The sequence below is a fragment of the Lindgomyces ingoldianus genome (assembly GCF_010093535.1).
Source record: "Lindgomyces ingoldianus strain ATCC 200398 unplaced genomic scaffold BDR25scaffold_53, whole genome shotgun sequence".
NCBI classification, from domain to species: Eukaryota; Fungi; Ascomycota; class Dothideomycetes; order Pleosporales; family Lindgomycetaceae; genus Lindgomyces; species Lindgomyces ingoldianus.
In genome coordinates, this window is record NW_022985214.1 from 222,245 (window position 1) to 246,480 (window position 24,236).

The 24,236-nt window shown below is 37.2% G+C and overlaps 6 protein-coding genes across 6 annotated transcripts in view; 3 read left to right on the plus strand and 3 right to left on the minus strand.

Annotated features, from left to right (window-relative positions):
• Positions 1-271, plus strand: part of BDR25DRAFT_329448 (uncharacterized protein) — a gene marked incomplete at both ends in the record, with an annotated part of 2,862 nt that extends 2,591 nt beyond the window's left edge. The window contains one exon of the mRNA XM_033692457.1: positions 5-271. Coding sequence (XP_033540726.1) covers positions 5-271 — 267 coding nt within the window. The remainder of the gene's footprint in view (positions 1-4) is intronic.
• A 2,190-nt stretch (positions 272-2,461) lies between these two features.
• Positions 2,462-3,443, minus strand: BDR25DRAFT_272402 (uncharacterized protein). Its single transcript, XM_033687312.1, has 2 exons — positions 3,021-3,443; positions 2,462-2,971 (listed from the first exon to the last, which is right to left on the minus strand). Exons 1-2 carry the CDS (start codon positions 3,428-3,430, stop codon positions 2,494-2,496), a joined length of 888 nt encoding a protein of 295 aa, XP_033540727.1. The 5' UTR covers positions 3,431-3,443; the 3' UTR covers positions 2,462-2,493.
• Positions 3,444-8,601: 5,158 nt separating this feature from the next.
• BDR25DRAFT_362315 (uncharacterized protein) lies at positions 8,602-10,441 on the plus strand (the record flags this gene model as incomplete). The annotated part of the gene is made up of 7 exons (XM_033696550.1): positions 8,602-8,643; positions 8,705-8,779; positions 8,813-8,846; positions 9,367-9,826; positions 9,861-10,032; positions 10,087-10,335; positions 10,376-10,441. The coding sequence occupies 7 exons, from the start codon at positions 8,602-8,604 to the stop codon at positions 10,439-10,441; spliced, it is 1,098 nt and encodes a 365-aa protein (XP_033540728.1).
• Positions 10,442-10,907: 466 nt separating this feature from the next.
• On the minus strand, positions 10,908-12,734 carry BDR25DRAFT_346967 (kinase-like protein; the record flags this gene model as incomplete). Its single annotated transcript, XM_033694213.1, has 6 exons — positions 12,581-12,734; positions 12,432-12,532; positions 12,213-12,364; positions 11,909-12,161; positions 11,817-11,828; positions 10,908-11,764 (listed from the first exon to the last, which is right to left on the minus strand). The coding sequence occupies exons 2-6, from the start codon at positions 12,505-12,507 to the stop codon at positions 10,908-10,910; spliced, it is 1,350 nt and encodes a 449-aa protein (XP_033540729.1). The 5' UTR covers positions 12,508-12,532; positions 12,581-12,734.
• An 8,755-nt stretch (positions 12,735-21,489) lies between these two features.
• BDR25DRAFT_362317 (uncharacterized protein) lies at positions 21,490-21,912 on the minus strand (the record flags this gene model as incomplete). Its single annotated transcript, XM_033696551.1, has 4 exons — positions 21,490-21,618; positions 21,664-21,739; positions 21,837-21,858; positions 21,900-21,912. The coding sequence occupies 4 exons, from the start codon at positions 21,910-21,912 to the stop codon at positions 21,490-21,492; spliced, it is 240 nt and encodes a 79-aa protein (XP_033540730.1).
• Positions 21,913-22,080: 168 nt separating this feature from the next.
• Positions 22,081-22,350, plus strand: BDR25DRAFT_362318 (uncharacterized protein; the record flags this gene model as incomplete). The annotated part of the gene is made up of 3 exons (XM_033696552.1): positions 22,081-22,122; positions 22,191-22,268; positions 22,318-22,350. The coding sequence occupies 3 exons, from the start codon at positions 22,081-22,083 to the stop codon at positions 22,348-22,350; spliced, it is 153 nt and encodes a 50-aa protein (XP_033540731.1).
• Positions 22,351-24,236: the final 1,886 nt, after the last annotated feature.

The window sequence follows — 24,236 nt, forward strand, 5'->3', positions numbered from 1 at the left end:
TCAGGGGAAGTACGAGGCGGCGGAGGAGATGAACCGGCGAGCGCTGGAGGGAAGAGAGAAGGCGCTGGGGAAAGAGCATCCCGACACCTTGACCAGCGTATACTGTCTGGCTTTCCTTTTTCATCAACAGCAACAGCATGAAGCTGCTTTGGCCTTATATCAAAGGGCAAGCAGCGGATATCAGCGCGTGCTTGGTGTAGAGCATCTTACTACCAAAGCATGCTCCCAGCACTATATATCTCTAGTACAGGAAATGCAGCGAGGACGGTAATCTGTCCTATATTGCCACTTGCAGGACAACCGCAAGGGTACATCAAGAGTACACAGGGAATATGTAGCTTTGGTTTCATGTGTCAGCGTCGGGAATCCGCCACAGTGCGATTTCGCCACTACTGCCAGGGAGGACGGCCGACCCGCACCTGCCATGGTCTTGCGCCGGAGGCGATGGTTTGTAGATACGGCTAAAGAGAAGAGGGCTGTATGCAGCTGTAGATGGTGTAGGGTCGTGCTAAGCATGGCCACCATCACAGCTCTGCTAGTAATTTACTCATCCCTCACGAACATGAACTACTCAAAACTCCTCACGACCCTCACAGATCGAACTGAAGCACACCTCTACGGTCCTAGAGATTGTAGTGTTCATGAATGGAGTCGCTGGTCGTTTGACTGTACGATAGCTGTATCACCTAATGAACCCACTTGACGAAGCGCAGCCTTCGACTCCTAGGCCAGCCGCGCTCTATCTTAGCTTGTATCCTTCCCATCACATCGTATTCCCCTTCAACGAGCTGAGACTAGAGCTCGCTGCGGCTTGGTCTACGAATCGGCGCGTCGGTGGACTCGAGAAGCATGACGGCGTGGTGGGCTCAATCAGATCGTTCCATCGGTCAGCGGAAGGGACAACGGCGGATCTCGGCACTCGGGGGCGGCGCGATGGTATGGCTCTACATCACAAAGTAGGTATCGCTGTGCGTTGGACTGCATCTCGAAGTGTGTGGGATCGCTGACGCTGGAAGGGCGTTGGCTGACTAAACAAGCACCAGGCCATGTTTTCTCACTGCTCCCAATCCCATGTCGGATTCAAAGATAATCCGAACGCCTATGCAGCCCACACAGCCACATACTGTATAATAAAATACCTCCTAGTGCATAAGGTAAGACGTGCGGGGTCATCTCGCATTAGCTAGGATCGGTAATTCGCTTCTAATAGAAGCACTAATTAATAGGGCCGCCCTGCATGAAATCGCGCCTCGCAGCACGCATAGGGCTAATAATGACTTCCTGGCATTAGAGGGGGGTTGTAAGAGTAGGATTAGGCTATTCTATAAAAACTTAGGGCAAAAAAGGCTTAAGGTTAGCGCTGTAAGAAGGGAAGTCTATTATGCTACAATATAAGGCGCTGTACAAATTAGGCGCGGAAGCAATAATGTAAACGTAATTTTTAGGCAAAGTAGAACATAAATATTTAGAATTAGCTATAGCAGATTATTTTTATAGAATTATAGCAATATTTGTTGTGTGCATAGGTTTTCTAGTTGCTAAAAGTTAAAGTACCCCTTATTTTTCTCAGCACACAGTGTTTCTTGCTAAGCAGTGAGGGACGTTATTACTTTCTAAGTGTGCTGTATAACGCTTTTTAAAAAGATTAATCTACTTCTAGGTTAACATAACCTAAGTAAGGGCACAAGCTTTTATAGCTGCTAACTTTACTTTCTTTTTCTTTATATAGTAGATTACAGCCTAAGGTTTTTTTTAACAAGTTTAAAAAGCTTACTTACTACTATACTGTCACAGTTATGTTACAGCTATCCAACCCCTGAGTACCCTAAGGGCTTGGCACGGGGTATATAGGCTCCTCGGCCTCTGTACCTCTGCCTCCGACCCTAAGGTTTACTCTCGTTACCCCCCCTATCCTGCATTCCCTCTCTGTGACCTGTGTTTCCTGCTCGATACCTCTCACATATACCTATTTACTACGCTATTTACTTATTAGGATTAGCTTCTTTCTCTATAGTAATAGTCACTCTAGAGCTCTCTTACACTCTCTTAACCTTATAATATAGCTTGCTTAATTCACCTTGTTTAGATCTTAATACTATATTGTCTCGCCTACTCTATAACCCCTACTCAGCTCATGCAAGATTCATTGCTATGGACAAAGACTGTTAAAATGATTGCATTGTTTGCATCTGAATGTAGGAACTATATCATTAATTTTTCGCAGAGCACAAATGTAGAGCTATGTGAAGCACTAGAGACATGAGGAACTAGATTGAATTGATTGCTAGAGGAGTCCTTTGTAGGAGTCTATATATATGCGAAATAAGTGGGTAAGTCTTGGCAACATAGACTATGGTGAGATGCATACGACTATGGTGACGACGCATCCGACCATGGTGACGACGCATTCGACTATCGTGTGACTACTGCAAACAACAAACTTATAAAAACATAACGAGGTCCCGTACGTACTTTGTAAAATAATCGAAATTGCTATAAGGGGAACAGGATACGGTCGTATGGCCTACTCTTGACGACTAGCGTGAATGTCCGCTTTCCAAGCCTTTCAAGCACAGTCTCGGGTATGGCTATATTCACCTCGATTTCAAAAAGTGGGGCAGAAACATGATTTAGCGGTTCCAGAATGGAGACTAGCGCGTCATCTTCGACAGCAGTCGAATCTTCCCGCTCATGCGTGTCCCAAACGATGATCTCGACGTGCAACGAGCGAAGCCCACGTAGATTTTGAAGGGTTTCGCAGCTTGTCGACCATTGGCAATAATTATCCGGAGGGAATCTTTCGTGCTCTGGCCAATATCTCTGTGGTGTCAAAAATATTGTAGAGACATTCAAGTAGCGAATTTGGTGCCACTGGGGTTGTGGCGTGACAGAATTGAAGGCTAATATACCCCGGGCCCCCTTCAGGCTGAATGTGTTGGCTGTGTACAGGATATGGATTGCTTCCAAGTAACTGCGTCAATTGTAAGCAAAGCTGAGAAGATTCATTGAGGCATACGCACATGCGATGGCAGCTCAAAAGTAATGCTAGTATTTGATCGCTCGAGTGGAAGGTGAACTTCCGTTTGCGGGATGATCTTCGCCTCTCTAACCACGTGCCAAAACACTTGTGCTGCCAGGTCGGACCTTCACAAGCCATGTCTTCGCATCGACGACGTCCCACACGATTTGACTCATCGTCGAAGGGAATGACGTGCATGAACCGGTGCCGGTCGCCAAGAACAGCCTCATAGATGCTAATACGAAGCTCTGCGGGGAAATTTGGGCTGAAAAGCGGGCATTTGGTCTGTTCGTTGCGCGGTTCTCGGGAGATCGGTGGGCGCAGTGGTGCCTGTGGTTTGGGAGAATTTGTCGGCGGAGGGCACTGCGCTCGACGATTGCTACGTAGGATTCGAAACAGCCAGAGACCCATCGTGGAAGTAGTGAGCGAACGTTTGAGGGCAAGAGCGTGAGAGACTAATTTAAGTGTCTGTCAGATGTAATCAAACGCCCGGCTGAGTCATATGGATGTATGTCGCACTTCTAGTACAGAAACCTTCCTTCCCTGTGCCTCAACAGGCCCTACTGCTGTTACTATAGCTCCTACTACTGTCACTACAGCTCCTACTACCTTTACTATATCCCCTTAGCTATTTTTATGGCCCCCACTGCCCCTGCTACAGTACTACACCAAAAGTCTGGTTCGCTAGGCCATCAACACCAAAACGCGCGGTGAACATGTTAATCAACTACCACCCACGCAACTGTACAGCGCTGTTCTTTTAGCTAAGAGATAATTGCAAATTGTTAACACAACACTAAATTATCTATAAGAGCTTAGGATTTAATTAATTTAAAGTAGAAGGCTAGCGCAGCTGTAGCAGAGTTATCTAATAAATTTAGCTGCACAACAACGTGCATGCTAGAGGGACATACGGGTCTCCGACCCCGCAGAAGAACGGGCCGAGGCTGGTAAGGGCACGGCCCGCAAAGGTCACATCACGTGATGCTTAAGATTAGGAATAGCGTGATTGTGGGACTTGGCAAGTGAATGCAGGCTTGGTCTGCGATCACTGTGCAGAACCGGCAACTAATGTAGTCACAGGTAGAGAAGAGTTGCAAGACTTAGCAAGTAATTGTACGCTTAGCTTGCAATCACAGTGCAGTACTTGTGATTACTCTTAGGTATATAGTCTTAACCTCCTACCTCTTGTAGAAGATTGTAGTTATTCTATACTACAGGACATAGTCCTAGGTGTAGTAATATATCTAATATTCTTCTTAACTAGAAGAATTATAAAGATCTTTTTTCTATTTATATGAGTTTTAAATATTAGTTATCTTACTCTTACTTTACCTGTAACGATTCTCGTTCCATCTTAGGTCGCCTGGAACCTATCCAAAGGGTCCCTGTATTGGATCTAACCCTAACTTAATTCTTATAAATCACTCCATCTTAGGTCGCCCAAACCTATCTAAAGGGACCCTGTATCAGCTCCGACCCTGACTCGACCTAGCCCTAACTCTGCCTTGCCCTCTGCTGTACCCCTATTCCCTTATGTATTTAGTTGCACCTTGCCTCTGTAGCTAGCTTAGTAGTTTTCTAATATCCTTTTATACAAGGCCTATAGGTGTTAATGGCATTCCTAGGTTCTAAGTCCCCACGCACTTCTATATGCCTCTAAGTAGATTTCTACTGCATTTAGACCTATTGTCTTGCCTATGCTATTACATTATATTAGAAAACTTACTTTTACTAGTAACAGCCTTATTAATAATATTATAATAATTATTTGTTTAACTATGTCTAAGCTTTAAAACGTGTCTAATTTAGTTTAGGTTATAATACTTACACACTGTTATATTAAACTATTTAGTTTATAAACTAGATCTTATTAACTTTTAGTTAACTAAAGCCTTTAGGTTTAAAACTTCTTATCCTCTATAATTAAGATTACTTTTAGAAAAGTTATAAAGAGTGCGCTAAAGTAGAAACCTAAAAACTACTAATAACTTATTAGAATTAAAGGTAACTACTAACGTACTTCACAGGCAAGTTGCTTACACACCTAAGTTACTTACTTTTGCTAAGACCCTACTACACTACTCTTTTTACACTAATGTATTTCTAATAACACTACTTAGACATATTAAAAGAATATTAAATGCAGCTTACACTTTAGGCTTTTAAATAAGATGTAACACTTTCTAAGTAACACACTATAGCTATTTATAAAGTTTTTTAAAAGATAATAAGTAACTAACATGCTAGATAACTTTTTTAAGCTAATTATATAGCTAACTTATAAAAGCTAAATAATAATAAAAAGTAAGTAATTATTTAGCACATACTTAAGCTAGATATATAAGAATTTCCCCTCTAGCTAGTAGCTATAGCTAATATAGCTAATTCTTTACACGCTAAGCATAATATAGGCTATATTAGTATAAACTAGCTTAATATATTTATTAAGTGTTACTTAAAGCTTAAGTAAAGTTTAAGTATAAGAATAACTATAAAAAAGCTTTTTATAAAAATTTTATAGTAATTTAAAGCTAGTTTAACTTTATAAAGAATATTAAAGCTAAGTATAGCATCTAGAATAATAACATATAACGTACTTTATAGGCGAGTTGCTTACACACCTAAGTTGCTTACTTTTGCTAAGACTCTACTACACTACTTTTTCTACACTAATGCATTTCTAATAACACTACTTAGACATATTAAAGGAATGTTAGATACAGCTTACGCTTTAGGCTTTTAAATAAAATATAACACTTTCTAAGCAACGCGCTGCAGCTATCTATAAAGTCTTTTAAAAAATAATAAGTAACTAACACACTAGACAACTTTTTTAAGCTAATTATATAGCTAACTTATAAAAGCTAGATAATAATAAAAAGTAGGTAATTATTTAGCACATACTTAAGCTAAATGCGCAAGAATTTCCCCTCTAGCTAGCAGCTATAGCTAATATAGCTAATTCTTTGCGCGCTAAGCATAATATAGGCTATATTAGCATAAACTAGCTTAATATGTTTATTAAGTGTTACTTAAAGCTTAAAGTAAAGTTTAAGTGTAAGTATAACTATAAAAAAGCCTTTTATAAGAATTCTATAGTAATTTAAAGCTAGTTTAACCTTATAGAGAATATTAAAGCTAAGTATAGCATTTAGAATAACAACATGTACAACTTTAACAAAATAAGGGTTATAATAGGCTAAATATCTACTAGAGTAGTTGTTATAGGTTTAGAGAGATAAAGACAGCTAAAAGCAGTCTAGCTAGGCAACTAGAAGTAGACAATAGCTATCTAGAGCATTAATGCTAAAAAGTAGGCTATTTTACTTTTTATTATTTTTTAAGGTAGCAACTACCTTTTAAACTAGTATAAAAAGAAAAATCTACTCTAGAATTAAGTTATTGTAATCTCTAAGCACAGCTAGACTACTAATTAGCTTAGTTTAAACTAGTTAAAGCACTTTAATGCGCATATAAAAAAGTGTACTGTTAGCAACTACTATCTGCTAGTTATTAATAGCTATAAAAGCTATAACTTACTTTATTTCTAGTAATACTATAAAGATAATAAAATTATTACTATTTATAACATACTTTATAGGCAAGTTGCTCACACACCTGAGTTGCTTACTTTTGCTAAGACCCTACCCTAACAAACTCTATTATAGCCTATAACAACCTGCTCTAGCACTATATAGTACAGTACAGCCTAGAATATTATTTAGATACTACTTCTGCTTCTTACTTACATATTTGCGCGTTATGCCTAGTCTAATTGCACTATCTGCAGCGCCTTTAGGATAGCTTACCTACTTTAGCTTACACCTGCTTCTTTACCTTCTTCCTGTTACTACGCGCTTTAAACTCCTTTAAAGCTATTAAGTGTAGGCCTTTTTAAATTATTAAGGTTTTTTCTGCTTTAATTTACTTTCTTTTATATAATTTATATTATATAGCAGCCTTATTAGCTACTTAAAGCTTAGTAATTTCTTATTACACTAACACTAGCTTATGCGTAATTATTACTGCTTTTTTTAAAACTTTTTTAAACACCTTAACTATAAAAGTTAGTAAACTATTTATATACTTTTAAATTTTTATTTTTATAAGTATTAATTATAACTTAAGTTTTAAAGTATTACTTAAAGTTTATAACTACTAAGGCTTGTTATATATAAGTAGTAGTAGTAATAAAGTGCATAACTTTATATTAAGGCCTATTATAACTTATTATAAGTTAAAAAAAACTAATCTAGCGCTTTAAAACTTTTTTTAGATATTACTAAAAGTAATTATAGCATTATAAGCTGCTTTAAAGCATAGTAGGAACTTTATTTTTATAATATAAGTAATTTAGTTATATATAAGGTTTTTAGCTTAGCGCCTATATACTTTTTTTAAAGAAGTAAAATAACTTATATTAAGTAGCTATAAAAAGTGTAATAAGTAAAAAAGCATATAAATAGTAATAATTTTATTATTTTTATAGTATTACTAAAAATAAAGTAAGTTATAGCTTTTATAGCTATTAATAACTAGTAAATAGTAGCTGCTAATAGTACACTTTTTTATATATGCATTAAAGTGCTTTAACTAGTCTAGACTAAGCTAATTAGTAGTCTAGCTGCGCTTAGAGATTATAATAACTTAATTTTAGAGTAGATTTTTTTTTCTTATACTAGTTTAAAAAGTAGTTACTACTTTAAAAAATAATAAAAAGTAAAATAGCCTACTTTTTAGTATTAATGCCCTAGATAGCTATTATCTACTTCTAGTTACCTAGCTAGACTGCTTTTAGCTGTCTTTATCTCTCTAAACTTATAATAACTACTCTAGTAGATATCTAGCCTATTATAAACCTTATTTTATTAAAGTTGTACATGTTATTATTCTAGATGCTATACTTAGCTTTAATATTTTTTATAAAGTTAAACTAGCTTTAAATTACTATAAAATTTTTATAAAAAGCTTTTTTATAGTTATACTTACACTTAAACTTTACTTTAAGCTTTAAGTAACACTTAATAAACATATTAAGCTAGTTTATACTAATATAGCTTATATTATGCTTAGCGTGTAAAGAATTAGCTATATTAGCTATAGCTGCTAGCTAGAGGGGAAATCCTTGCGCATTTAGCTTAAGTATATGCTAAATAATTACCTACTTTTTATTATTATCTAGCTTTTATAAGTTAGCTATATAATTAGCTTAGAAAAGTTATCTAGCGCGTTAGTTACTTATTATCTTTTAAAAAACCCTATAGATAGCTGCAGCGTGTTAGTTAAAAAGTGTTATATTTTATTTAAAAGCTTAAAGTATAAGCTGCATCTAACATTCTTTTAACATATTTAAATAGTGTTGTTAGAAATACATTAGTGTAAAAAAAGTAGTATAGTAGAGTCTTAGTGTAAGGACGGAGCTCTGTACCACTACGCCAATACAACTAAAAAGGTGCAAATAATCAACCAACAGTTAATTATTGCGTACAGAATAGTATATAGTTATACCCGTCGCACGTAAGCACCATCTCGGCCTTACATTATCCCCCTTCTTAGCAGACGCATGTCCCAGGCGTCACATGACCTACCCGCAGCTCAGAGGCGCCTATGCGCATGTCTCGGTTACCGGCCAGAGGCTGACCACCTGCGGCCCAGAGGCGCGGGATAAATAACGACGCTTAGTGGCCCACGCCAGCTAAGCCATACACACTAGACCTCCCAGCAGCTACAACGTGGCGCCAGAAGAGGCCGCCTCACGTTTCAGTCTAAAAACTGGCTAAGCTGTCCAAGGTGTGGGTCGAACGCGCGACCGTCCTTGTCGTTGGTTGATTATTATGTAAGGACGGAGCTCTGTACCACTACGCTAATACAACTAAAAAGGTGCGAATAATCAACCAACAGTTGATTATTGCGTACAGAATAGTATATATACCCGTCGCACGTAAGCACCATCTCGGCCTTACACTTAGCAAAAGTAAGTAACTTAGGTGTGTAAGCAACTTGCCCATGAAGTACGTTATATAAAAAGTAACTTTTTAGATAAAAAGAAAAGTTACTAGTGTTTATACATAGTAGTAGTGTTACAGCCTAGATATAAGTAATTGCGTATAAGCAAAATTATATATCTATGTTATATAATGCTTATGCGTAAACCTCTATGCGTAAATATTTAGATATTCCTCTTTTCCTCTATACAGAGGAAAGATAAGAGTAATAGAACTAGAAACATATTGCCCTTACCTTACCTACCTTGTACGCTGTGCACACTGTACACCACTCTTACTCTTGCTACTTAAGTGCTCATACCATAAGCAGCTAGCTGTCAGAGCCCATTCAACACATAGCGGTAATATACAAGCTCGCAGCGGTGGTTCAAGACCAGTTGCAGAAACAGCCAACAGTAGTGTGGTGTAGAGGCGCAAACGGGGCCACTTCATTAATGCTTGCAGCAGTGAGCGGGTGCCTCAATGTTGTCCAGCTCCTAGTGTCAAACATTCTCACCGAAGTCAATTTTCAAGATACCAGAGGGAGAATAGCACTTCGGTACGCCATTACTCAAAAGAAGTACCCAATTGTTCGGCAAATCTTCAATTCGACAGGCGATTTAGACATTGGTATTGGAGCTTCATTCGCTCACCTTTGTGAAAAGTATCACACTAGGGAACCAAAGGAGGCGAGGATCTTCTCCGGCTCTTTTTGGCTCGAGCAGATTTGGAGGTTAACGGCAACGGTGGCTATATTGATGGTGACCCACCTTGGTTCATCCTTGCTAAACATTAGTACCTTGATATCCTCCAAGATCTCGTAGGAAACCCGAAGTTCGACCGATGGCGGTCAGGTCGACCAAGCCGTCATGGAGATTACGACAACTACCACAAAAACACCGACTCGACATATCCTTTGGTACCATACAAGATATGTGCGGCATCCCAGCCATTATTCAACTCTTGGCCAACGACCCTCATTTCAACTTTAAGGAATTCTATGCTCTGGAATTACTTTGGCCGTTTGTGTACTATGCCTTTACTGACTTAGAGCCTAGGGTTTATCACCAGATCGATTAGATGGGCATGTGGGACGATGAGCAGCAACCCTGGAAATACATGTTACGGGATTTACTGGAGTCTCGTCATATTTCGTTCGAGACCAGGGATTCAAAAAGGAGGGGTTTGTTACACCACCTTTCCAACGTTGGCGAAGATGAATACAAGCAAGGCCATTTAGAATTCCTCCTACAACGATTGGCCGCCGACCTCACGGATGAGCAAGAACGGACACCGCTTCACGTAGCAGCACAAAATGGCTATGGGGATGTCGGCTGACAGCTGCTCAGTGCTGGTGCCAATCCTCTAGCTGTTGATGAAGATGCCATGTCACTACTGCATTACGCCACGGAAAGCAGCAGCATTGATCTGCTAGAGCTGTTAATTTAAAATGGAGCAAACGTTAAATCAAAAACTAAGGACGGCGAATCGATGTTACAAAAGGCTGCTGGTATCTCCAACTCCATAGGGGAAAAGATCCAGCTCCTTATCGGACTCGACGTTCCCATAGCAGATGAGGATGACTTCGGCCGGATTCCACTGCACCTAGCATGCTATAGCACTGTTGAAGTCTTCACAGTGCTTCTATAATGCGGATTTTTATTACTTCGGGCCCTTAGGAACCTTGAGAGCGTGGCGCCCATATATATTCCTAACCTTTTCAAGTTTGTATGCCTTGATAATGTTCGAGTTACATGGCGGATGCATCTAGAACTTCGGTGTCACGGTTCGCGTAGTCTTGAATTTGCGGTCGTTATCCTACCGCGAAGGGCTGGCTAAGACCCTAAAGATGACCATCCTTGACATTATGAATTGAAATCATGTATGTACAAATTTTGGTCTTAATATGGCCATATTCGTGAGTACAAGAGCTTCTGCGACTCAGATTCAGCCATATTCACAAACATCTCCTTGACGGCATTGTTGGTGTACGAAGCCTGCTCGTAATTTTCTCGAAGGACCATGCCGCCCAATGGAATCAGGTTATCTTTCTGAAGCTGGTGCAGGACTTCTCCAAGACCCTCTAAAAGCTCCAATTCACTGTTGTGAAGCTCTAGTTCCTTCTCCGTAAATTGTATGGGACAGGATACCGTTGCCGGTGCAATGTCCTCCCATTGAGCAGCTAGGTGTATCAAGGCATGGCGGAAAGAAAACACGTCATTCCTGCTCCAGGCGCCACAGAGCAAAGAGGAGGGCTCGGCCAAAAGAGAGCGACACCGCAAAGTCATCGCAGCCCACCGTCGCCGATTCTTAAGCCTGGTAAGTCGTTGGTAATGGCTAAGCAGATCTGCAGTCCTGTCTGCATCGTCTGTTGCATTGGGCTCTTCTAATGCGGCTTTCAATCGGTTACTAGTGGTGCTAGATCCGACCGGAAGAAGCAAACGTGGAATCTTGTGTTGAAAGAATGGCTCAGATACCGAAGCCGACTGCCAGTCAATGATGCGAGTTATTTGCTTCGTGCCTGGATCAACGAATATATTATCGAGGTGAAGGTCTGGGTGGGAGAGCGATGTTCGGGACGGACCTGGTAATAGATGGGGCACGAGTTGAAGGTATCGTTCTAACAGTGAAATGTACTCATCGGGAGATTCTGGCGACTCAAAGGATCGGTAAGGATTTATACGGGGTTTTGCGTACGCCTTCGCCCACTGTATCTCGTTGATTCCCATCGCTGCCAAGTAGGACAGTGGAGTGCTCCCTTTTTAGGTCAGCAGAATACTTATCTCAAGGTGGTGGTGCACATAACTTACATGGACCCCGATCTAAATCCATCGTAGCTCTGTCCCCTTCGCAAAGTCGCCGGATGATAGAGACCTGGCTTCTAGGTCATAGGCCGGAATACCCTTCTTTTCTAAATCCTTCTTGTAGTAGATGCAGCCGTGTCTCCGAAATGAAACCGAAGTTAGCTTTGTCTCGAAGTCAACGAGCTGATTCACCAGGTCGAGTTGTGATTCTGTTTGCCACTGATACCAAAGGCTACCCAGTGGTTTGCCCTCTGCCTTCTCTTCAATGATGTACTCGGCACCGACTGGATTGAGTGGGTCCAAAGAATATGCATACATGCGCGGAACAGGCAATTTTAAGACTGTGCGGAGCTGCAACATAGTCGTCAGAGCTTCAGCATACCAGCACGATGGGTCACATACAAATTGACGGGTAGCGACCTCAGAGGCAGCCGTGTAGAAAGCTGGACCAGCATTAGGATTTGGAATCTTTGCCAAAACCTCAACTCCGTTATCCATAGTTATGATAAACGCCTTGTTGTATTGTCCTTCCACGCATTTTAGTAGCTTGACACCTGAGCATGCGAAAGTTAGATTACATTCTTCTGCAGTTCCAGGATCGGACTTGTTCAAGTATCTTACAAGATCTAGCTCCGTCACCAACGGCATTGACGGCGGCATCAAGGAGAGCAGAGATGTTGAATTTGCGATAACGCATCGCAAGGTTTTCAGGTTCGTCGCGTCTAGGCGTTGTTAAATCGCCTGGCTAAATGAGCATGGTCTGCACATACAGCCACCGGTATCGAGTGTATCTGTAAAGCTCTTCTTCGAGTATTTCTTCCTCTGTGGTACAAGCTGAGCAAGAAGATTCCTGGACCTCGAAATAGAAGTCTCTAGCCTACCCAAGCCGTCATTCCTTTGCTTTTGGAGGAGGGGCATTGCCATAGTACTCATCTCCCAATGAAAGCCCGGTTGCTGACAGTGCCAGAGTTGGTTTCTCCGAATACACTTGTGTGTGGAGCTCGATCTAAGCGCGTTAAAAACGCAAGAGAGGGTTTTCATTGCGGTACGTCGTCGACGGCATCGACGACCTCCAGATTCGATTCGATTCAATTTGATTTTGATCCTACTCAGTTATAGCCGCAATTTCCCCGCAGCTATGCCCTAGTTGGCGTTTAGCAGACAGCCGACGTGTTTCGTACAGGGGACTTGTAAAGATGGGATAGTAGGTAGCACGGATAGCACTGAGAGCAAGGTTTTGGAGAAAGATAGGAGTGTATTGTAAGAGAGACGAATCGCTGCCAAGCCTCGCTTGTCAGGATTCATGCCTATATACGAAGCACAGGTCACCTGACCTCCAAACAGGTCGGGTGAGGCCATACTGGCCCGTTCTGGGACATCCGGCCTTACAGGACTTTCAACAGGTAAAGGGACAAAACTTAACTAAGGTCTAAAAAAAACATTAGGATATTAAAAATAAAGATTTAGAAGCAACAGACTTACATTTTATCGTGTATATAAAGCATTCTTATCATGTTATCTTATTTAGATAACTAACATACTATAACAGTTCATAAATGAATGCATAAGCGGAGCTTGTTTTAAGTCACTTATTAAACTCTTTCTAGAGAAGAAGACTGCATTAGAAGAAGCCTATAGAAGAAAACTATAAGCAGAGCAGATAATAAAAAGTAGTCTATAGACTAAAACCTATAAACTATATTCCTATAAATTCTACGCAAAGACCTATATACCTATAAATGCTATATAAGAGAACACCTTTTAGTAGGTCTGTCTACGCAAGTACTTATTAGCAAAGTTAAAGTACTAGCTAAAATCTTAAGTAATGCAAATAACAAGCTGCACATCTTAAGCCTAGATAGTAATGCGCTTGCTATAGATAGCAGCTAGCTAAGTACTTATAAATTAATAAGTCTAATACCTTGTCTAATACTAATACATTAGCACTTACATTCTATTAAAGTTATAATAAAGGACTTAGCAGTTATTTATAATGCATAAAGTGCTTACTTACTCTAGTAGAAAAGTTTATTATTAGTTTAAGCTACATCCTAGGCAACCTTCTAAACAAGACAGCAGAAGGGAGTAATTACAAAAAAGAACTTAGTATTATGTTGTTTAAACTAATAAAACTTAATCTGCTAAAGAAGTGCAACTATTTATAGTTAGTAATAAGTATTAGATAGTAAAAATAAGATTTAATAAACTTTTATTCTTTTTAAGCTTCTAGCCCTTACTAGTTCCCTTCTAAGCTAGAACCTAAATGCTAGTCTTCTTATATGTAACACGCTCTAAGGGCGGTAAATTAGCACGCTTTAGACGTAAACTCTTTAGAACTGTAGGCTTCTTAGGAGGGCGTTTGCCTTTATTAGGCCTAGGAACAGGAGCTTTGCAGGGAGCTTTAGTAGCAATAGCCTTCTTCCTAAAGAGAGCTATAATGCATTAGCAGTGTCTATTACTATGTCTAATACTATAATTATACTCTTCCTAGCAGCATTAACATAAATAGGTTAAAAGTGAGACATTTTTAACAAAGTAAATGTTATAATAGAGTAAAAAAGCTGTGCAACATGTTACTAAGCTATAATATTAGCATAAAAACAGCTTTAGGAGTAAATAAAGGCTTATAAAGAGTGTAATAAAGTAGTAAAGCAATTACGCAGTAAGTTATATTAAGAGTGTTAGTAGGAAGGTCTTAAAAGTTAAATAGCAAACCTTTAAGCCTTACTTTTACTTTTATAAACTTGCTTAGATTTTTACTGCTACTTTTACTCTTCTACTGCATTTTTATTATAGCAGATAATTACATAAACTTTTACATAACTAACTTTTATAATCTGCGTGTAGAATACTCTTAAACTAGTATATAAAGTAGTATTAGACATAGTATTAGACGCATTATAGTAAAATAAGTAGAAGTAACATTTTTAAGAGAAATATAATTTTTTTAAATAGCTTACTGCTGCTTTGCCTGTCACCTTAGTAACAGCCTATGTAGTATAGATGCTGCCTAAATAACATAATTACCTTTATTTACTTTAAAAATTTAGTTTTTTAAGCCTTTATTGTAACCTTAATTTTATAACCTTAACTATACTACTATAAACTTTGTTTGTTAGTTTTATGTAACACTATTTAAACCTTTACTAAGCTATCTATTACCTGTCTATTACTACCACGCAACTATAGCAAAGTGTAAAAAAAGCCTATTAGAATACTTAATAAATGCTTTTACTATAAGAAATCTTAAGAGATAAACTTAGCTTACTAGAAAGAATGCCTAATGCAACCTAGACTATATTATAACTAATACATACTATTCTAAATTCTAGAGTAACAAGTTCTGCCTAGCAGTTTAGCATCTTTTAGATGCTAAATATAATGTTAATAAAAAGTCTAAACTAGAGTTGCAACTGTGCATTTAGTCTAAGAATATAGCAACAGCACTTTAGTAAGTTAATATAGTATTAGACAGGTATTAGACAGTAGCTAATATGTTATAGATTTAAGAAAGGTGAACACTATAGCTAGAAAGCAATTATGCGCGGTGCAGACCCTAGTAAATTTAGTAATAAACATGTATTCTTTATCTAGCAAACTAGGCTCTTTAACTTACTAAAAGAGTTTATGCCTTCTTAACACTGCTAACTAGATAAGGAATCTATAGATATAGGACCTATAGATGTTAATAGCTCTAAGCCTATAAATAATCTTAGTCTATAAGCTAGAGCACTAATGCAAGCTAAAGTGCTAATAATAGACATAAAAGTAGCAGATAAACTTTGCTAATAGAGATATATTAAAGCTATACTAGTAGATGCAGTTGCTAGTGCAGATAAGAAGATAAGTTTCTTTAAAATGCATAACTTTAGCGCGTATATTTTGCATATAAGTAATACTATCTTTTATGTAAGTACATTCTAGCTGCTACGCCTAATACCTGTCTAATACCTCACAGCGCTACCTAAACTAGATGTGTCTGGGCTTTTCTAGGTATCTACTATACATTGCTAATAATGTTTAAGACTGCTAGTGCTAAGTAAGTTTCTAGAAAAGTCTTTAACTACATAACTAATAAGCATAGTCTATATTTATTAAGCTAGCATTTAATCTTACACCTATAGCTTTTTATAAGCTTATTACTATTAATAAGCCCTTTTAACTGCTAATTTTTTTTTTTAAGCTTCTCTTCTTAAGAGCTAAATAGGCAATTCTAACAGTATTATATGTTATATAATTAAGTAGTTACTTCCTTGCTACTAATATTTAATTAGTAGCCCAGGACAAGAGCATTAGTCTTTTAAAACTTTATAATAATAAATTTCTTAATAATTTAAAGTAAGTTTAGTATTAGATAAGGTATTAAACACACGCTAATTATAGCATTTAGACATTAAACTTTATTCTAAACCTACTAGTTTAAGACAGAGGATGTAAAATACTTGCTAGATACTATTTAAGGTAGAGATAGTGTTATGCCTGTAGATTTAACCTAGTTTATTAAGATGCTTAAGCTAGAAAAGCACTAGCAGTAAGAAGGGAATAACTCTAAGACTTTAAATAAGCTATAATAACTTAAATATAGAGTCTATACTTATATCTAACTATTATAATCTCTAATTTATAAACTCTAATTTATGTTATGTCTATTATACTAATAAAAGCAATATATTATGCTATAAATTAGTTTGTAAATTACTAAGCATACAGACATAATATAATAGTAGAGAAGGTATTAGATAAGTATTAGATAAACAGGTTAAAAATTACAGTCTACTACTATAACTAACTACTATATTCTTTGCTGCATATTTGCATTTTGCCTTTTTATAGTTTTTAAATTGCTACTTTTTAAATAATCTAAGAAGAAATGCTTATTAAACATTAACCTATCTAGCAACTTAATATAAGAAACTGTAATGTACATAAGACTTAGTGCATAATCTCTTTTACTACTAATATAAATAACTGCCTTGTCTAGACTTAAGCCTTGTGACTTATAAATAGTTATAGCCCACACAGAGCAGATTAGAAACTGCGTGCAGGACATAACATTCCCCTAGAAGTAAAACTCTTAACTAATAAAAAACATAAAAATAACTGCCTTACTATCTGCCTAAGTGTACAGCGCTAGCTCTTTGTACCTAGAGATAGCAACAAGAACTGCCTTTAAAGGCTCCTTACAAGGATTTATAACAGATAGAGGCCATAGGATATTGTCTACTTCCCTAATAGTACTATTTACAAGACTAACCTTTGTCTATATATTATGCAGGAGCATAACTTAGCCACCTACACACAACAGAAGAAGGCTGTGTAAGTTGCTACTGTCCTAAGCGTCTACCTTAGCAGCCTAAGGGTAATTATGTTTAGCCTAGGCAATAACAACAGGTTTACTATAGTCTTTTATATGCTGCTAGTTTATAGCAGAGACTTTAGAACATTTGCTGCATAGTTAGATAGCAGAGTTAAAGCTACAACACTTATTAGCTAGAAACAAAACTTAACATTGCTTACTAAATAGCATCTAGTTGTTAGCAGTGCTTGCGCTATCCTAGAGACGCCTAAGAGCATCCTAAAACCTAGCCTAGGAGTCCCCCTGCTGCTGCATTATAACGTTAAGTATAATTGTCTTGTTAAACAAACTATACAGGTGCTAACTATAGGTCTTTACAGGGCATTTCTAATTAGTACAATCAAACAGCGGCCGCCAGCTAACTAGAGGTAGTTGCCTAAAATTGCTAGACAATATAATGTTAATGCCACTAAAGTCCTCCTTAGACTCTAGAAACGCCTACGCACACCTAGCATAAATCTAGCTAAGTATACTAAGGCTAACTATAAATTTTTTGTTAATTATAATATATTTAACTTATTAGAGTTAGCTTTAAAGCTAGGAAAAACTTACTCCTTATAAAAGTAGAAGGGGTCTGTACTTGTTAATAATTAGGATGCAAAATATAGAGTTAATAGTGCAACTAGATATAAAATATGCAGCTACACTAGTAGGCGCGCATCGCATTACAGAGTTGCTAATGTTGTATTGTAGAGCTAAGTTGTTAAGAGCTAAGAATATACTATTAATAATAAATGTCTTTCCTGTACTGCTAACCCTATCTAAATTAATAAGCAACTGCAGTAGTAAACAAAGTTTAAGATATGCTGTAAAGTAGTTTATAACTAGGTTGTACAATAATCTCTGTTTCGCCTAGAGGGTATTAGACATAGTATTAGACGCCCCAGCTCTAGCAACTAGATAGCAGCTCTTTAGCCTAGACTAATATGTTATTAGATCTAGATTATATAGATTAATATAAGATAAATCTATCTAATCCTTTGCCTAATTAAGTAGACAGTTACTAAGGGCATCTAGATTAACGTCCTCTCTGTCTTCTCCTAGTTAGCGTAGCCTAAGCTTATTAAATAACAAAGTCTTCTCTAGCACTACATCCTTCTACTTAGGATTATCTAGGTCCTTCTCTAGGTTAAGTTTACTGTAAGTGTTAGTTAGCTTATAGAAACAGACAGTGCAGCAATAATTATAAGCCTTAGTAAATGTTTTATAAGTAACTTTATAAATAGCTAATAACTTATTAGCAGTGTAAAAGAGGTAGTGTAGGGTTAACTTAACCTACAAGAAGTTCTTTAAATTAAGAGAGGGCTTATATTAAAAAAAAAAGTTTAGAATCTTAGGCTTAGCTCTTAGCCTGTGTTTTAACTTTTTAGTAATGTAGTTAAAATAAAGCAGAAAGTCTAGGTAGCAGATATAGTCTAGAGAGCTATCTTGCTCTAGATATTTCTGCATAAGTGTACAGGCTTTTATAATAGTAAACTTATTATAGTTCTTTACTTCTATGTTTTCTAGTAGTCTCTGTTGCTAAGCTTAATCCTAGAAGAAAAAAGAGAATAGTTATAGACTAATAAGTTAATAATTAACTATAATAACAGTCTAGCTGTAGTGATAGAGAGGTAAGTAAAATAGCTAATGCATAACCTTCTAAGCACTATAATCCTAAGCGCTAAGCTCTTTGTTTATAAGCTTTACAGCAAACAAGAGCATAGAATTGCTAGGTCTAATATGTAGCAAGACCTAAGCTACTATCTTCTTAAATGTCTGCGTCTAAGTCTTACCCTTAAAAGTATACACGCCTATGTAATTAACAACCCTAGTAGTACTTATGCATACTTATATATTAGTATTAGCGCGCTAACTAAGTGTAAGGGTACATAAATAGGCGTTAAGTTGCATATAGTTCTATTGTGTAAAAAAACACTTATAAGGCTTTCTTTTTACATGCGCAAATGTTAGCACCTCTTGCACTTCTTAAAAAGTGTTAAATTAGCAGACTTTTTCTTTTATTTTTTTGTGTACCTTTAAATAATAGCTAGTCTAACACTAGTGTAAATAACAGCGCGTTAGGACGTTAGACAGCTTCTTAAACATAAATGTTATAGAGCGCTATAAGAGGGACAGTACTAAACCCTTATCTACTAACTTCTGCAGCTTAGGTTCTAGATAAATTGCTAAGATGTAACAGCCCTAGTACGCTGCTAAGCAAGCAATAGAAAAGGGTGTGGCGTTCTCTCCTAGCTTGTTGTCAGGATGAGGTGTGTTACTGCAGTAGTAGAGACTATAACTGTGTGTGCTTCCTCTGCCCTACTACTTATACTAATTCTACTAATTTGTAACGTTAAACTTTAGCTTAATTACATGCTTTTTAAAGAGCCTAAAACGTTAATTAAAGTAATAAGCTATAATGTATAAGTTATCTTACACAAAGGTAGACACTAATTATAGACGCTGTTTAGCATTAGCAGCTTTTTATAGAGAAAACTCTTGCATAAAGCGTAGGAGGTTGTGCTAGTGTTAATTAGCAGTAGAGAAGGTAATAAACAATATAGAACTATAAAGTTGCTAAACCTGCTAGGTTTTAACATATGCGCTATAGGTATTAGACAGGTATTAGATGCACTATTACTTTAAAGTTTTTCCTTTTTTGTATCTAAAATAACTAAGTACTATAAATTTTAGCTATAAAATAAATAATAAAGTTAACTATTTATTACCCTCTATCTTCTCTAGCAAATTGCTTCTGTATGTCTTTTACTGTTAACTCCTGCCTATTAAAGGCGCGCTTAACATAGAATCCTGCTTTAGACGCAGACTCCTTCTAAAGAAGCATATTAAATGCTGTAAACTAGAAATGTAGGTGTTAAGCAAATCTTCTGTCCTTATAATAAATAAAGTAGCGCACATAACTAAGAAAATTAACGTTACGTAGTTAGAGCTGTACAAATTCTGCCTTGCTATATAGAAATAAAAATAGGAATGTAAGGCTAAATAAGAGCTTATAACTATTAAATTTAGAGATTAAAGTTTAACAGATAGAACCTATAAAAAGAAACTCCTATGTTGTTGTTTAATAAATATAGTCTCTTAATGTCTTAAACTTGTAAACATTAGGTGTAAAGTTAGGTATAACTTTATGTTTAGGCTCTTTAACCTTATTAATGTCTATCTCTTTAAATACAGAGCTCCTACTATAGGTGCTGCCAGCGTCTTTATCTACAGCAGATGTAGCAGTATTAGATAAGGTATTAGCCTCTAGATTATCATCTCTATCTACTACATCTGTAAGTAAACTATTATTGTTTGTCTTAATAATTAAAAGTTAGTTATTAATATAATTATTTATTAGCAGTAAACTAAAAGCTTTTTTATTAACAGTAATGTTAGCGTATCTAAGATAGTAGGCAATTAAGTAGTTTAGCCACTATTCTATAACAGGTTAACGCACATAGTGCTCCTTTTTAAACTAATAGTTAATTGCACCTTAATCCTCCCCTTTAGTAGTAGCTAGTTTAAGGATAACAATGTCTAGATTATAAGAAAAGAGTAGAAGGCGTAAGAACACCTTAGCAGTGTTAACAGCAAAGTAGCATATATAGCCCTAGTACTTATACTGCTGTCCCTAATGCTGCCTTATTTCTATATTAACATGTACGCGTGCTAGTAGTTGCTCTTTAGTAGTAGTTAACTTAGAAAGGTTTAGTAAAGGGCTAGGATTAAAGTTATTTATGTCTTCTTAAAGTAGAACAAATTTCTTTTTATGTCTATGTTTAAGTAAATTAGTAGCGCACTCCTTACAAGTACCCTATTAATTTAATCCTATATTAAACTACCTTTAATTGCAGGTAGTGCATGTATCTAACTTAATATTAAGTAGACCCTTATAGAAGTTGTTAATATAGCCCTTATTAACTTCTAGTATAGCTTAGTCTTTAAGGAATTTAACATTATTAAAATTTATAGGTACAGGCGCAGATAGAAAATTGTACGTACAGCGCTTAGCGTCTAAGAAGATATCTATGTTAATGTCCTTATCTAAACTGTTGCTAAGGTTGTTTTCATTTATACCTGCTCTCTGCAACTAAGAGGGTGTAGACTAAAACCTTCCCTGTGTTAACAGTGGCTTCTAGGTACATTGCGTACTTAAACTAATTAGAGTAAATAGCACAGATAGTATATTAGAGAGGTTGCCTAATAGGCTAAGGATTTTTAGCGGAGCTTGCTCTGCTCCTTTCTGTGGACTTTGGTTTTCTTTGGTTAGGGCTTGGCAGCCAAGAATTACTGCTTTCAGCCTTTTTAGGCTCACGTAAGCATAAAAACGGCAGATCCTCAGATAATTATTTCCTGCGCGAAAACCAAAACCTCGCTGCGCGTGTTGTCTAATACCCGTCTAATACCTCCTGCTACAACCCACAACATGGTACCTCTGCTATTCAACGCTAATAAACCTCCCCCACTCTGCGATGATTGTCATCACCCTATGGATCCACAGAGAGACAGGACGTTCCTCCGATGGAAGGTTCGATGTGCGCCCTGCAATACACGAATCCAGGTGTCAGATTGAAGCACTGTTTCTGGGCTTCCTGAGATGAATGATGGGTTTAGATATAATGTATGGGATGATTAATTAATTTTATTGATTGTGTTTTTGTTTATCAATCCTTTTTCTGCTCTACTCGTGTTGCTCGGCTTTTTGTTCTGCCGATCCGAGTCCCTCGCGCACTAGCCCTATGCGCGACCAGCTTGCAACATGCTGCAATTTGCTGCAAAATGCTGTAACATGCTGCAATTTGCTGCAATTTGCTGCAACATGCTGTAAAATGCTGCAATTTGCTGCAACATGCTGCAAAATGCTGCAATTTGCTGCAACATGCTGCAAAATGCTGCAACATGCTGCAAAATGCTGCAATTTGCTGCAACATGCTGCAATTTGCAGCAACATACTGTTCGAGCTTATTGCTCGTACTATGTAGCAGCTTTCGTCAAACGTTCCTCCTGTCTTGACAGTAGGTGCGCATATCTGACACCAGGCAAGGAAGCGCCCTACCCAGGGCAGCCCTATACCTCCACCGCCAGCCAAGAGGCGCGCTCTTGCTGATATCACATATGTCGCAAATAACAGACTACAACCCTATATCCCGCCGTCGTCTCCTCTAGTACCCCTATGTCGTTATTGTTCTACGCCATTAGACCAGGCAAATGACACGTTTAAAGGAAATGGGAGGTAGAAGACTTTATGTTAAAAGTGTTGCTAATTAAAGAGTAAGGTTAACGTTTATACTATAAATAAGGAACTAGCACACGTATTGCCTCCTATAAACCTTAGCCTATTAAGCTCCCTTCTTCGCGACATTCCTACACAACAGACGCCTTAACAATCTCCTTAATACAAAATCCCTAGCCTATTAGGCAATCTCTCTAATATACTACTTGTGCTATTTACTCTAATTAGTTTAAGTACATAATGTACCTAAAAGCTACTGTTAACATAGAGAAGGTTTTAGTCTACACTCTCTTAGTTGCAGAGAGCAGGTACAAATAAAAACAACCTTAGCAATAGTTTAGATAAGGACATTAACGTAGATATCTTTCTAAACGCTAAGCGCTGTGCGTACAATTTTCTATCTGCGCCTATACCTATAAATTTTAACAATGTTAAATTCTTTAAAGACTAGGCTATAACTACTAGAAGTTAATAAAGGCTATATTAACAACTTTTATAAAGGTCTACTTAATATTAAGTTAGATACATGCACTACCTGTAATTAAAAGTAGTTTAACATAGGATTAAATTAATAAAGTACTTGTAAGGAGTGCGCTACTAATTTGCTTAAATATAGACACAAGAAGGAATTTATTCTACTTTAGAAAGATATAAATAACTTTAATTTTAGCCCTTTACTAAACCTTTTTAAGTTAACTACTACTAAAGAGTAACTACTAGCACATGTACACGTTAATATAATAAACCTCTCTGCTAGAGTAAGTAGGCACTTTGTGCATTGCAAATAACTGCTAAGTCTTTTATTATAACTTTAATAAAATGTAAGTGCTAATGTATTAGTATTAGACAAGGTATTAGACTTATTAATTTATAGGCACTTAGCTAGCTGCTATCTATGGCAAGCGCATTACTATCTAGGCTTAAGATGTGCAGCTTGTTATTTGCATTGCTTAGGATTTTAGCTAGTACTTTAACTTTGCTAATAAGTACTTGTGTAGATAAACCTACTAAAAAGTGTTCTCTTGCATAGCATTTATAGGTATATAGGTCTTTGCGTAGAATTTATAGGAATATAGTTTATAAGTTTTAGTCTGCAGACTACTTTTTATTATCTGCTCTGCTTATAGTCTTCTTCTATAGGCTTCTTCTAATGCAGTCTTCTTCTCTAGAAAGAGTTTAATAAGTGACTTAAAACAAGCTCCGCTTATGCATTTATTTATAAACTGTTATAGTATGTTATATTAGAGAGATTGTTAAGGCGTCTGTTGTGTAGGAATGTCGCAAAGAAGGGAGCTTAATAGGCTAAGGTTTATAGGAGGCAATATGTGTGCTAGTTTCTTATTTATAGTATAAACGTTAACCTTGCTCTTTAATTAGTAACACTTTTAACATAAAGTCTTCTACCTGCTATTTCCTTTAAACGTGTCATTTGCCTGGTCTAATAGCGTAGAACAATAACAACATAGGGGTACTAGAGGAGACGACAGCGGGATATAGGGTTGTAGTCTGTTATTTGCGACATATGTGATATCAGCAAGAGCGCGCCTCTTAGCTGGCGGTGGAGGTATAGGGCTGCCCTGGGTAGGGCGCTTCCTTGCCTAGATTTGTGTATTGCAGGGCGCACATTAAACCTTCTATTAGAGGAACGTCCTGTCTCTCTGTGGATCTATAGGGTGATAACAATCATTGCAGAGTAGGGGAGGTTTATTAGCGTTAAATAGCGGAGGTACTATGTTGTAGGTTGTAGCAGGAGGTATTAGACGGGTATTAGACAACACGCGCAGCGAGGTTTTAGTTTTCGCGCAGGAAATAATTATCCAAGGATCTGCTGTTTTTATGCTTACGTGAGCCT